Consider the following 12274-nt stretch of genomic DNA (forward strand, 5'->3'; position numbering starts at 1 on the left):
TACAGAGGGGGAGGTGAGAAAGTCGGTGGGATATGTGCAGGCCGTTGGGCTTAGTTGGGATAGGCACGGTCAAAATGTGGCCGCCTGCACCGCCACTAATTACGTCGTGCGCAACCCAGCTCTTCACATGGCAACAGAGCTACGGAACGCACGGCTGGGGCTGGCAGCAAATCTGGTGCTTGTCACGTCCCAGCCGGTTTTACTAAGCGACGCTCCACGGCTCTGTCCGCATATCTTGTTACTCTCTCATTCGTAAATTTGCTAAATAAAAGAGCTCAGATCTATCAAACTTGGATCCCAAACCCACGTACCGCCCGAGTCACATAACTCGTCATGACCATAAATCATGTCAGACCCCAAGATGACCGATCGCCGCCCCATGCAGACGCCATGCTAGAAACCCAATCCCGTAATCATGATCGATACGTGAAAATGCTTTTGGGTAAACCGGGTAGTAAATTACGCTCGAGCGCAGTCTGCGCGTAGACTGCGCTTCAACGTATTGGACAGAGAAACCGCAGAGGCAAACCTCTGCTTCGACCATGTTCGAATCTTGCCAACTCCACGTCTCTGCAAACGCTTAGACGGTAAACTTGGCCTTCGCACGGGTGCTGCCGGAGTGAGCAGCGTCGGTGTGACCAGAGAACTCAACGGCCTCGTTGTCCTTGAGCTGGAGAGACTGCTTGAATCGCTTGCCAATCTTCTGGAGTGCCTCCTTGCCCTGCTCTTGTGTCCTGCCCTTGCCCGCCTCGCCAGGAATGGCACGACCGACGGAGCGAGTCCACAGACCGATACGGTAGAATCCTCGCCTAACGTTGACAACTACGCCCATGACCTCGTTGTCATCCTCGTCCTCAAGGTTCTCGCCGATGGCAGCGAGCATAACATGGAGCCAGAGCGCGTCGATGTTGATAGCCTTCTTGTCCTTGAACTGGAACGCCCACTTGCCGCCGTGCTTGTTCTGAGAGTCTTCCCACTCAGGGCGGACGCCCCTCTTGAAGAGATGGTAATCAGACTTCAGCGCCAGGTCGGATGTGGGTGTAATGTTGTTCTAGGGAGCGCGTTAGCGTTAATGCCCACCATTGCTATTCCGTGGCACATACGTAGATACCCCAGAACTCCTCAACTGAGTCGAACGAGATAACCTCCTTGAGCAGCTCAGCCCAGTTGTCGCCCTATCATTGTTAGTAAAGCTCCCCAGCATGCGTCATAAGCCGTCTACGCACCTTGCCGCTTGGGGGCTTGGTAAACCAAAGGGTCCATGTGTTCATGAGCGGGTGCTTGACGTTGAAGTTCTCGGGATCGTGGAAGACGGTGCGGGCGGCATTGTCGTCTGTGGTGGCGCTAGTGGAGGACTTCTCCTGGCCTTCGGATGACGAGTTGCCCTCGACGGGCGAGATGGGGATTGTGTCCAAGGGGACCTGCTGGGAGGGGTTCGGTGCGGTGGCGACGTCAGCCATTGTGATTGTGGTGGAGGTGTTGAGAGGCGGTGGTAGTGAGTGGAGCTGCGAGTGGCAGACGGATCGTATGCGAGTGCGGAGGTTGCTGGTGGGTGGATCGCGGTGGTGGAGGGGTCGTTGAAGTCGCGCCGGGCGATTCTTCAAGGATAAGTAGTCGCGGGGGTGGTCTGTCTAGAGTGCTGCAGAAGGCGAAAGTGGTGTATGCGCGGTGAAGGTAGCTGCGGTCGGCGTGTGTGTCTGCTCTTTCATATTTTCGCTTCAGCAGCAGAAGTCGCGAGCGATACGCCAAGCCACTAGTCAGGCATCTCAAAACACCATGTGAGAGAAGCCATTGTTACAGGCCGCATTCAGGCACGTGTGGACAATGGGCGTCTCGAATTCAATAGCATACGCACATCCATTCTTCAGTAATAAAGTAGTAGTCGTTCAAGATGCATTAGGTTCGACTATATTCCTGCGTCTACGAAAAAGGTATGTCGCTGCCATTATAACACATATGGGCATGAAGATTACTATTTTCCGGCAGCTTAGAGCTCGCTCTTCTCCGTCACAACCTTTACCGCTTCAACTGCCTTGGCCTTCGGCTCTATCCATCCCAACAACTCTCCCACTTGTTGCTTGAGCTCGTAGTATGCAATATCGAATCGAGCACCAGCCAGGTAGGCAACGAAGATCTAGAACCATGTTAGAGTATGTCTGCCGCAAAAGATCCGTACAACTTACCATGCAGCCTGTGATGATAAGCACTGTAAGGATGACTGCCGCAGTCATGTAGATCAGGTCCCACCTGTCCTCGTACGCCTGTTTCTTCGCCTTCTCAGCCTCCTCGACGCTGGCAGGCGACTTCTGGTCAACAGGCGGTTTCTGGGACGGGAAGATGGACTCGGTGAACTGTTCTATCTGAAAGAGAGTTAGCAGTGTATTTGGAAAGATAGAAAAGGCTGCTTACCCTTCCAATGGTGATGCTGATCTTCAGGAAGTTGGGGTCGTGCGGGTTGTTCTTCTTCGCAATCTTGCGAGCATACCGCTTGAAGACTTCGCAGACCAGCTGGAGGTTTTGCGACGACTCGACCATCAACTGGCAGGCCTCGCCCTTGGTGATCTTCACGTTCTTCTCGAAAATGTCGTAGTTCTGGAAGCAGGCGTTCAGTGTCGCAATGGCCATAGTCTGAGGGATGGCGCAGAAGTTAAACACACTCTGCTCCCTAAGACCTGCAAGGTAGTACAAACAATCATCTGCGCGTGTCAGAGCTGTGTAGATCATCTCTGAACTGCAGTCCAGGGCCTTCTGCTTGTTCTCGGGCTTAAAAAGGTCTTCGAAAGTGTCGACGTGCTTGGACCAGATCTCCTTGGGCCAGAATCGTCGCTTGTCGTCCAAGTCCTCCTTGATGTCACGAGTGATGTTGACCTGCTGGAGAAATTGTCCCATAGACTCCATGAGCTCCGGCTTCTTCAGCAGCGCAGTGTTGGCAAGGCCAGCCTCTACGAAAAGGCGTGTCAACCCTTCACCAACAAGACCTGCGACGTAATGGCAGTACAGCTCGTAGTCGCGAATAGTGTCGACGCCGACAAGGTTGTGCTCCGCGTTGTTGGCGTAGTCAGCCATGCCGTTGCCCATGCGCTTGGTGATGTCCTTGATGATCTCTCTGTACGCCGGCTTGATGTGCTTGAACTCCTCAATGACCACATTGAACTCAACCAACAGCTGCCTGTCCTTCTCGTTTGGACCGTTCTCAGTGAAGGTCCACCCATCCTTCTCCAAGATATCTTGGAAGTTTCGCAGAATGGGCTCTTTCTTCTCGAGGGGGATGGTCATGTCGTCCTCTACTGTGTCGAGTCCACGCAGGATGAGGTAAAATAGTGTGACGGGGACAAGCAGCTCGGGATGCAGCTCCATGATGACGGCCGCGAAACTGCGGCTCGTCAGGTTGAGAAAGTGGAAGCATCGCTTGAGGTTCTCGGAGTCCTTCGCTTCGTCGCGTTCGTGAACGGGGTTATGCCAGACTTTCCTGTATGGGTGTCAATACAAGAATTGCTGCGAATAGCACCTGGAACACAGTGTGCAGGTAATGCCGAAAGCGCCCTTACCACTGGATGATCGAGCGCAACTCATTCGGGTGGAAGACATAATAGGCAATGCTCTTGGGCGACACCATGGCTGCTGAAACTCTGGGAAGTCGCTCGTGTGGAGAAGTGGGTTAGCGCGCCTCGTGACAGCTGGGCAATTATCGTGTAGGGAGACTCAATGACCCGATTGTAGACAGGCAATGCGTGAATTCAGCGAAGAAGTCAGGCAGCGAGAACGTGAGTTGTCGTGGAGCGCGAAGGATGAGCAAAATGCGGCCTGTATGGGGGGCTCGAATGCATAGCGGCACAATTCATCCGTGCACGGCGCAAGGGCCGACCGCTACTCGCTGGTAGCAGCTCATCTCCATAGCTCCGCATCGTGTGAGTAGCTCGTCCGCGTCAGGGTTCAACCACCAACAGAAGAGCGGCAGGACTTGTTCTCGACCAACTATCGGTCTACGCTATCACGAAAGCACATCAAATGTACGATATGGCTCACGCTGCTCCTAGACTGCACTTGGTGAGAAAGGTCTTCACTTTGTGTACGACTCGTGCTAGCAATACCCCGTCTTGGCTAACGATCATCAAATTCGTGACAAGCAACTCCAGCTACAAATGCTCAACGTGCCGCGTGTGGGCATGCCATAGTTCAGTCTCATGGATACCACCTGCGCCAAAACACTGTCTCAAGTAAGCTAGCTCGTCAAAGACCCAGCCTTAACAACCAGCACACTCGCACCAAGCTTCCCTTCCCACACCTTCTCAGCCAACAAACCCAGCGTACTCGACGCACTCGACGCGCTCCTGATCTCGTCCGTGTTCTCAGCACCAAGCGCATTGTTCCTACTAATATTCCTGCCCAGCACGATCAAGTCCCCTGCATTCTTCGGCGACTGTCCGACCTCGATGCTCGCGCGTGCAATCACGTCTTTGACAGGTTGTTCAGAGGTAACAGTCTCGAAGACAACACGGTTTGCTAGGTCTGCTGGTAGTGAGGCGCTCAGCGACGCGAAGAACGCTGCGCCTTGCTCACGGGTAGATGGTTCGGTGGTGGTTACTACTGTCTCGCCCGCTTTGCTGGGCATAGCGGCGGAGGAGAATGTGGATGTCGTTGGGCTTCCAAGGAAGGAATCTGGCACGTCGAAGTGCACGAGCGTAGCAGTGACCTGCGCGTTCTCTGCGAGCTGGAGCACGAGACGCAGCGCAGCGCGGTCGTCTGCGCCGCCGAAGAAGGGGAAGAAGATGTGGTGGCTGCGGTCTGCAATGGGCGCTGTGACGGCCTGGTCTGCGTGCAGACTGACGCTGCTGTATGTGCGAGTGAGTTTGAGGTTTTGCTTGCGGTCTTTGTTTTTGCTGCCGCCGAAACTCTTGTTTACGAGCACGGCGACGGGGATGCTGGATGCGTCGAGTGTGGAGTTTACGAAGGCGATGTAGGAGGATGCTGCGAGCTTGTTTTTGGTGCCTTTGTCTTCGATGATGGCTTGCTCGGACATGCCGCCTGTTTCGCTCCAGGGGAGGAGCAGGAGGTTCGAGTCCGAGGCGCGCGTGGCTAGGGTGTCGGCGAAGGAAGACTCTGGTACCACCAGGGCTTCTCCGCTGACTGCAAGGTTGTGTAGGCGGCCGAAGGCGCGGAATGTGTTGACTACGGGATCGTAGGCAGTGTAGCTTTCCATTTCAGAGACTTGCATGACGGACGAGCCACGATCAGTCAAGTTGAGCAGGCGCAGACCGTAAGCCTCAACAGGTCGGTTGGGTGCGACTTCGTCCAGTGATGACTCGCCAGTATCTTTGCTCGTGCTGGCAGCAATCGAAGGATGGACCTTGGGCGCAGGCTTCTGAGATCCTCCGAATAATGATGTGAAAGCAAGCAGGTTAGGCATGCTGTCCAAACGCAGGTATACTGTAACCCGCCTGATCTTCTCGGCGGCCAATTTGTCAAAGTAGACGCCGTCTGGAACACTATCAGTGCCGTCCAGAGGTCTGCCGGTATCCCAGTCGATCTCGCCGCGGCGCCAAGCCTCTACCTTCTTCTGATACCAAGGTGGGTAGAAGTACATAGTGAGCGGGGATGATGCAAACGTCGTAACAAGCGCCATGACAACAAATATGGTGAACGTTCGCGTGCTCAAAATTTTGGCGTTCAGTCCAATATTCTGCTTATGTTAACTTTGTCTCCTGTTAGGTCTCGATGAACTTACAAGCACAATCAACTCGACAAGACCCTTGCAACTCATTAAGGAGCCAATAGCAAAGCATTCACGCCACAGCATCTTCGTCCCTCGAGCTGCGAGTGTGGCGCCGATGAATTTTGAGAAGAAGGCAACTGCTATGACGCCGAATACGTAACCCCAAACGATCCCAGAGTCGAGAAGACCAATGTTGGTGTTGAGTCCGGAAAGTGTGAAGTATAACGGCAGGAACAGAGCGCCGATCAAATCTTCAATCTTCTCAGCAACTTTGATGGCAAATCCGCCCTCGTGAGGGCAGATCAAGCCCGCCATAAATGCTCCGAAAATAGGATGTACTCCGATAATTCCCGTGAAGAAAGCGGAACCCAGAGCAATGATGAGCGTAAGAGCAATGATGCCCTGGCTTGGTCCATCCTGCAAAGCACCGGACCTGCGCAGAACCCATACAAAGACTGGCCGAATTGCGTAGATCAGGAACAGCATGTAGCCTACACACGTCAATAGCACCCACAGTGCCGCAAGACCAGTGCCCGCATTGACAAGAGCGACGCAGAGCGCAAGCAGAATCCAGCCTACAACGTCGTTGCCAACTCCGGCTGAAAGTACAATGACACCAACGGGAGTCATCAGAAGCTTAAGCTCAGTGAGGATACGGCAAAGCACGGGAAAAGCCTAGAAACGTCAGTAAATCGTCGTGAACGATGGTTCAAAAGCACTTACAGTGATAGCCATGGCTACACCAATGAAAAGCATGAAGATAGCGAAATCAATCTCCACCATTCCTGGCTCGTCTTTGAACTCGTTGTAAAGTCCAACTGCAATGGCGCATCCCAATCCAAAGGGAATGACCATGCTGACGACACCGACATTGAGGGCCACTTTCCAGTTGCTCAGCAAGAAACGTAAATCTACTTCTAAGCCGATTATGAAGAGGAACAAGGTCAGACCGAGATTGGCGACGAGATTCAGGTTGGTCATAGACTGCGCAGGGAAAATCGCCGCAGTGAAGCCTGGGATGCGACCAAAAACCGAAGGACCAAGGAGGATACCGCCGATGATTTCAGATATAACGCGAGGCTGGTGGATCTTCGAGAGGGGCCAGCCAAGAGCGCGACAGAAGATTATGATGATTGATGCCTGTGGTGTGCATGGTCAGCACGTTGTAAAGGATAATGCCATTTAGACACGGAGCGATCGTTTACCTGAACAATGAAAAGGATGATCGGGTTCTTTGCATCGAAATGCACAGGATTGACACCTTCAAGTACACCACCCTGCGGTGGTGCCTTTGCCGCAGCCGTCGCTGACGCGACCGCGGACGAAGCTGACGCTACTATCGACATGATGAACAGGTGGGGTATCGCGGAGAGGCTGGACCCCGAGCTCAAATGTCGCAGCAGGTGTCGGACCCCAAGAAATGTTGTGGGAACGTGAAAGGATCAAATAGCTGTCAGAAGATGAAGCTCAGACCAGGGCGCAGTGTCAGCCCAGCATGCAAGACGAATACGAGATCCTGCGATTCGGCGGCGTGTCTCGCGGTTGGGCATATGCAGGGCAGCGGACGGTAGTGAAGGCAAGGGTGTGTGCAGGCCATGTGACGGCTCATGGAGGCCTCGTGGTATATATCGATGGGGTCGTCCTGCACTCTAGGCGGTGAAGAAGCGAGTGGTCCCTGGGGCATGGTGGGATGAATACCCTGGTGGCGCAACGCGCGTGAGGAGCCTGGCGGCGAAAGCCAAGAGAGCGGTGCATCCGACGAATGGCACACGATTATTTTTGAGGCAGCTGTTGACGGTCTAGAGCGGATTGGGAGTCTGCTGCTTTTCGCACATCGCGCCTAACAATTGTTGTGTTCATGCGATGCATGATTTGAGAATGGCGAGCGCACTGTCTGTGATGAGTGTGGGGAGATTTAACATTGTGGGGTAGGTGGAGGGAAAGTCCCTGCCCTTGTGATCCAACAGGCAAGCACGGCAAAGAACTGAGCGATCTAGATATCGCCTGTTTCAGCCATCTTTATGTCAACATACCAGAAAGCAGCTCAAATGTCAAGGTCCTTCATTGTTTCCAAGCTCGAAGGTATCAACGTTGACCAGGGCATGTCGCACATGCCGTCTATCCCGCCACGATGCTATTTCGATATACTCTTGGGGTACACTCCTACCAAGGCACTAGAGAGTGGGCATCTCCACCGAAGCTGGGCTCGGCGGCAAGTCACCGGTCGACCATTCAACCTTGTCCGTGCCAAGCACGAAATCCAAAGTACCGCCATTGGCAAAGATATCCGCCCAGGTCACCCATGACTTGTCCCAAGGCTCGCCGTTAACCTTTAAGCTCTGGACATAGGGAGCACTGTCACGATTACCACCAGTCGTCGATATAACAAGCGTCTTGTCGTTTCCAAGAGTGATCATCATCCTATCGAACCACGGGGCAAGAATGAGGAAGGTCGTCTGTCCTGTCATCGGCCAAAGACCAATCATCTGCCACTATCGCCGAGTGTCAGTATCAAGATGCAAACGATTGCTGGCTACGACTTACCACCAGGAGACTCTCCATAGCCCCAGCATCTGAGTTGCCTGGCAGACCGCTCTCGCCTGAATTATACAGAGCACTGATCGCTCGTGCTCTTGCCACACTCCTCCACTGCTGCCCATGTACAAAATTATACAAATACGGACTGGTAAAGCCTGGCTCATTACCTGCATTAAAGATCTTGAGATCGAAGAGCTTGTCTAGTCTGTCGATGAACCTCTCATCACCACCAATCCTCTCCTTCAGCTCCGCTACGTCGTGTATCGCGTTCATGCTGTATATCCAGGCGTTGTCTTCGTAGTACGCATCGCCCCAGTAACACCCTCCGCAGTCCTTCGGACCTTGTGGGACGAACGACCCGTTCACCTGCCTAGGGACGACGAAGCCAGAGTGACCTTCTGACGTAGCGTTGGGGTTCCAGTGATTCCGCCAGTTGCGTGAGCGGTTGAAGTATGTGGCTGCATCCTCCGTCTTCCCAAGCCCGGCAGCAACTTGGTACAGCCCGAAGTCGTTAGTCGAGTACTCTACCGCTCGAGATACTGCGCGGGTAAATCGAGGCGTAATGTAGCCGTACTGCAGCCAATCTGGAAGTGCGCCTCTGCCTTCTTTGGTGGAGGAGTCAGGGGCTTTTGGGTCAATGAGTGTATTTGGTGGCGTGACCTCAGCATTGGTTCGCATGGCGGAGAAACCATCTTCCCAATTCACGGAGCCCCTCACACCTTTGACGTAGGCGTCGGCTAGGACGTTGTCGGCGTTGGAGCCACCTTGGACGCGTCCATTGAAGTTGGACGATCGAGCATCCGGCATAAATCCATCATGTCGCTGAATGTCGATGAGCGATCGTATAAACTCTTCGTATGCAGTGGGCTGGACTATCTGGAATAGCGATATATGGCATCGGTGGGTATCCCACAAGGTGAAGACGTCGTCGTAATATGGTTCGCTACTGCTCCACCCCGGATTCTCTCCCGTTCGATTGGAGGGAATGAGGAACATCCCGTACAGTGAGCTGTACAAGAGTTGGAGGTTTTCAGTATTGTTTGAGGAAATCTGGATCTTGTCGAAAATGTCCTTGTTCCATCGCGCCTTAGCAGCTTCAGTCAGTGACTGAATACTAGCGTTCTCATCGATCTCATCATCCAGGTTCTGGCACGCTTTTGTGGTAGAAACGAAGGAGATACCGACGCGGGATGTCACTTCAGTCTCATTGAAGCTGAAGACGCCTCCAAGTCGTACAGTGTCGGCGAACCAAGTGGAACTGTAGTTAGTCGCAATATTTTCGGAGAAGATCCTCGAGCTTGCGGCCTCTTGGCTGAATCTTCCACAGAAGTAAATCGTCCAGTCTGGCGACAGGTTCCAGCCATTGTTGTACGTGCCTGAACCTTCGTAATGTCCGTCATCGAGGAGTTTGAATGTGCCACCAGAGTAGTGCTGCTCCCAGCCGAGACCTCTGAAGCTTGGTAGTACATGAGAAACGTCCACAACAATGGAAGATGATGTATTCGTACCCCTGGGGAAGTCGTATGAATAGAGACCGGCGTGCTCAGTGGCCGCAAGCTGTACAGTGATGTTATTCGCAAGGTTGGATCTGTACCAACCGACACCACCTTGATCTTCTGATGACCGCAGTTGTGAGAGGTCCGCGAGAGGATCAGAAACGTAGCCTATCACTGGCATCTGGGATGCCACTCCATACTTCGGTGCCCCTCCTATCCAGAGTTAATCGACCTTGCATCCATAAAGCGACGCCAGTAACATACCTGTCCCGGACTCATGCATCATGCTGAAGCCCCAAATCCTACCGTCTGGCAAGTAGCCAGAGTATGCATCGGTTTTGCCATTTTGGACATCAGGCCCCAGCTTCGTCATAGCGAACGGTGCCGCCACAACTCCTGGGAATCTATTGCCCCCATCTTTGGTACCCATGCTAAGGAAACAATGAGCTGTAGGTATCAAGGACAATGGTTGACTTACAAAACATTTACATATTGGCTGTAGTCAACAGCTGCGCTACCAGTAGCTGCGAGTGTCAGGATAGTGGCTAAGTTTGATTTTGACATCCTTCAATCACTAGACCTTCTGACTGGATATTCAACTTTGGGTCAATATGTCGTTGATTGATCTGTTAATGTGTCAATCGAGAGAAACTCAGGTATATGTATATCCTGCTGAGTTACACGATTGCTGTAGGGTTGTTCTTAATCACTGCCAACAGGCTATGATATGATCCCGTTCCGTGCTTAGCGAACGTAGAACATCAATTGGGGAGGACCCGGCCAAGTAGGATATAGCCTCTCTGCAACAGCTATGCTTCGGAAGGGTTGTATGGGACTAAGATGCTGTTGAGCCGTTGTGGCTGAGGTTCGGGACAAGAGGTCAAAAGTAACTTGAGTCTCCGCAAAGACAAGACACATGCTTTTGAATAATTCCATACTGCACTGAAGCGAGGTCGACGATCGAGCGGCGTCATAGCACTTTCCGACTATGCATGGAGCGAACTATGCGTAACCAATCAGAGCCTCGTTCTGGAGCTCGTGAGCGGTTGATAGCCAAGCAGACTTTGAACAGTACGTCCACGCTCCACATAAGGATTATAGAAATACAGGAACATGTTGTGAAGAGAGAGAAGAGTAGAACTATATGGTTGGTGTGACGTCAAATTGTTGGCTAGGGTGCACAACTGTGTGACAACGCCCCGTGAGCCGAGTGAAGTCATGCTGTGACGAGGATAGTTTATTGACCCATTGTCGAAAGCCGATATACATGAGAATCCTGTTGATTCCGGGTGCAGTTGGTATCTCGAGTTCAATAGCTGCCTTGTGCCTTTGTTGGGTCCTGGCTCTTACCCCAGCCGTCAAGGTTGTGGACGATGGGACTGCGACCACCACGCGTGATGATCCACTTGACCTCTTCATCGCCATCGTTAACCTCCTGATGTTCGGCCTGCAATCATGAGTATATACCCCAGGTAGGTCAACGGAAAAATGTGCATACATATGCTGGTATCAGCGCGAAGTCTCCAGGAACTAGCTCTTGCCTTTTCTTGCCGTTATCACTGACGATAGCTCCTCTACCACTGACTGCATAGACAATTGTGTCTGTATTCGAGATCAGACTGTCGTTCAAAAGCAGAGACCAAGGTTGTTGAAGGGCCATGGAGCGCATGCGAGACCGTTCAGGGGCAATGTCGTACCTTCTTCGCCGTGATGGTGGATAGCACTTGCACTGTGAGGTTTTGCAAACATCACTACAAACATTAGTACAGACTATCTATCGCAAGCCTCATATGTCAAATACCTACTTGTACCGCAGATCTGATCCGACATGTCTACGATGGCAGGGATACGCACCATGCCATCGCTTTGAGGACCGCTTGGAGACGTGATCTCCGAGAACTTCTTGACCTTCACTTCTCCCGGCATAATCGGATCAAGTTCTGAATTGCGGTTGAGTTGTTTCGTTGAATGGGTGGAAAGTTGTTCTCAGCTGCCGGATCATGACGACAGCTGCAGCCTCCGCTTCGTAGGAAGTCACTCCGCATCAGAGTGCGATTGCAGCTTCATCACATTAGCAGCACCACCAGCGACATTAACATCATGTCGATATGCTACACGAACGACATAAATATCGGCTTCGTGGCTCCGACACGTCTTACAGCAGCTGATTGTCAGCATTTGGCTTGTGAACGCCGCGGTGCTGGCCCGTGAACGATTTGCACAGCCAAAACGCTGCGCCTCGGCATCTCTGAGGCATTGACGTCAACCACGTCTCACCTCGAAGCAGCAGGTCAGCCGCTCAATCCACACCGCAGCCAATGGCAGCGCGCTCATTGTGCTCACGAGATCGCGGGCAATACCCCCGGAATGCGCCAGATGCGGCTACTTTCATGTGCGTCCCCAGACTCCTTGGCGTGGAGCTGGCGTTGCATGTGAAAGATACCGAACACTAGTCGTTTATAGATTCACTACTTTCGTGTGGCCCTCTTTGTCTCTGCATTTCCTTCTTGTAGCATACCATTACTCT

The 12274-nt window shown here is 52.7% G+C and overlaps 5 protein-coding genes across 5 annotated transcripts; all 5 read right to left on the minus strand.

Moving 5' to 3' along the window:
• Positions 1–244: 244 nt before the first annotated feature.
• BU25DRAFT_382231 (eukaryotic translation initiation factor 4E) lies at positions 245–1686 on the minus strand. Its single transcript, XM_033704235.1, has 3 exons — positions 1227–1686; positions 1104–1175; positions 245–1051 (listed from the first exon to the last, which is right to left on the minus strand). The coding sequence occupies exons 1-3, from the start codon at positions 1458–1460 to the stop codon at positions 581–583; spliced, it is 777 nt and encodes a 258-aa protein (XP_033566815.1). The 5' UTR covers positions 1461–1686; the 3' UTR covers positions 245–580.
• A 212-nt stretch (positions 1687–1898) lies between these two features.
• Positions 1899–3919, minus strand: BU25DRAFT_78927 (farnesyl-diphosphate farnesyl transferas-like protein). The gene is made up of 4 exons (XM_033712117.1): positions 3549–3919; positions 2410–3469; positions 2184–2360; positions 1899–2134 (listed from the first exon to the last, which is right to left on the minus strand). The coding sequence occupies exons 1-4, from the start codon at positions 3614–3616 to the stop codon at positions 1988–1990; spliced, it is 1452 nt and encodes a 483-aa protein (XP_033566816.1). The 5' UTR covers positions 3617–3919; the 3' UTR covers positions 1899–1987.
• Positions 3920–4222: 303 nt separating this feature from the next.
• Positions 4223–7059, minus strand: BU25DRAFT_427489 (uncharacterized protein; the record flags this gene model as incomplete). Its single annotated transcript, XM_033708448.1, has 4 exons — positions 4223–5680; positions 5726–6388; positions 6437–6853; positions 6919–7059. 4 exons carry the CDS (start codon positions 7057–7059, stop codon positions 4223–4225), a joined length of 2679 nt encoding a protein of 892 aa, XP_033566817.1.
• Positions 7060–7773: 714 nt separating this feature from the next.
• BU25DRAFT_444690 (glycoside hydrolase family 92 protein) lies at positions 7774–10311 on the minus strand (the record flags this gene model as incomplete). The annotated part of the gene is made up of 4 exons (XM_033709401.1): positions 7774–8205; positions 8258–9960; positions 10012–10178; positions 10226–10311. The coding sequence occupies 4 exons, from the start codon at positions 10309–10311 to the stop codon at positions 7888–7890; spliced, it is 2274 nt and encodes a 757-aa protein (XP_033566818.1). The 3' UTR covers positions 7774–7887.
• A 588-nt stretch (positions 10312–10899) lies between these two features.
• BU25DRAFT_405953 (uncharacterized protein) lies at positions 10900–11921 on the minus strand. The gene is made up of 4 exons (XM_033705166.1): positions 11549–11921; positions 11445–11498; positions 11246–11349; positions 10900–11194 (listed from the first exon to the last, which is right to left on the minus strand). The coding sequence occupies exons 2-4, from the start codon at positions 11494–11496 to the stop codon at positions 11057–11059; spliced, it is 294 nt and encodes a 97-aa protein (XP_033566819.1). The 5' UTR covers positions 11497–11498; positions 11549–11921; the 3' UTR covers positions 10900–11056.
• Positions 11922–12274: the final 353 nt, after the last annotated feature.

The sequence above is a fragment of the Macroventuria anomochaeta genome (assembly GCF_010093625.1).
Source record: "Macroventuria anomochaeta strain CBS 525.71 unplaced genomic scaffold BU25scaffold_2, whole genome shotgun sequence".
In the NCBI taxonomy this organism is placed as follows: domain Eukaryota; kingdom Fungi; phylum Ascomycota; class Dothideomycetes; order Pleosporales; family Didymellaceae; genus Macroventuria; species Macroventuria anomochaeta.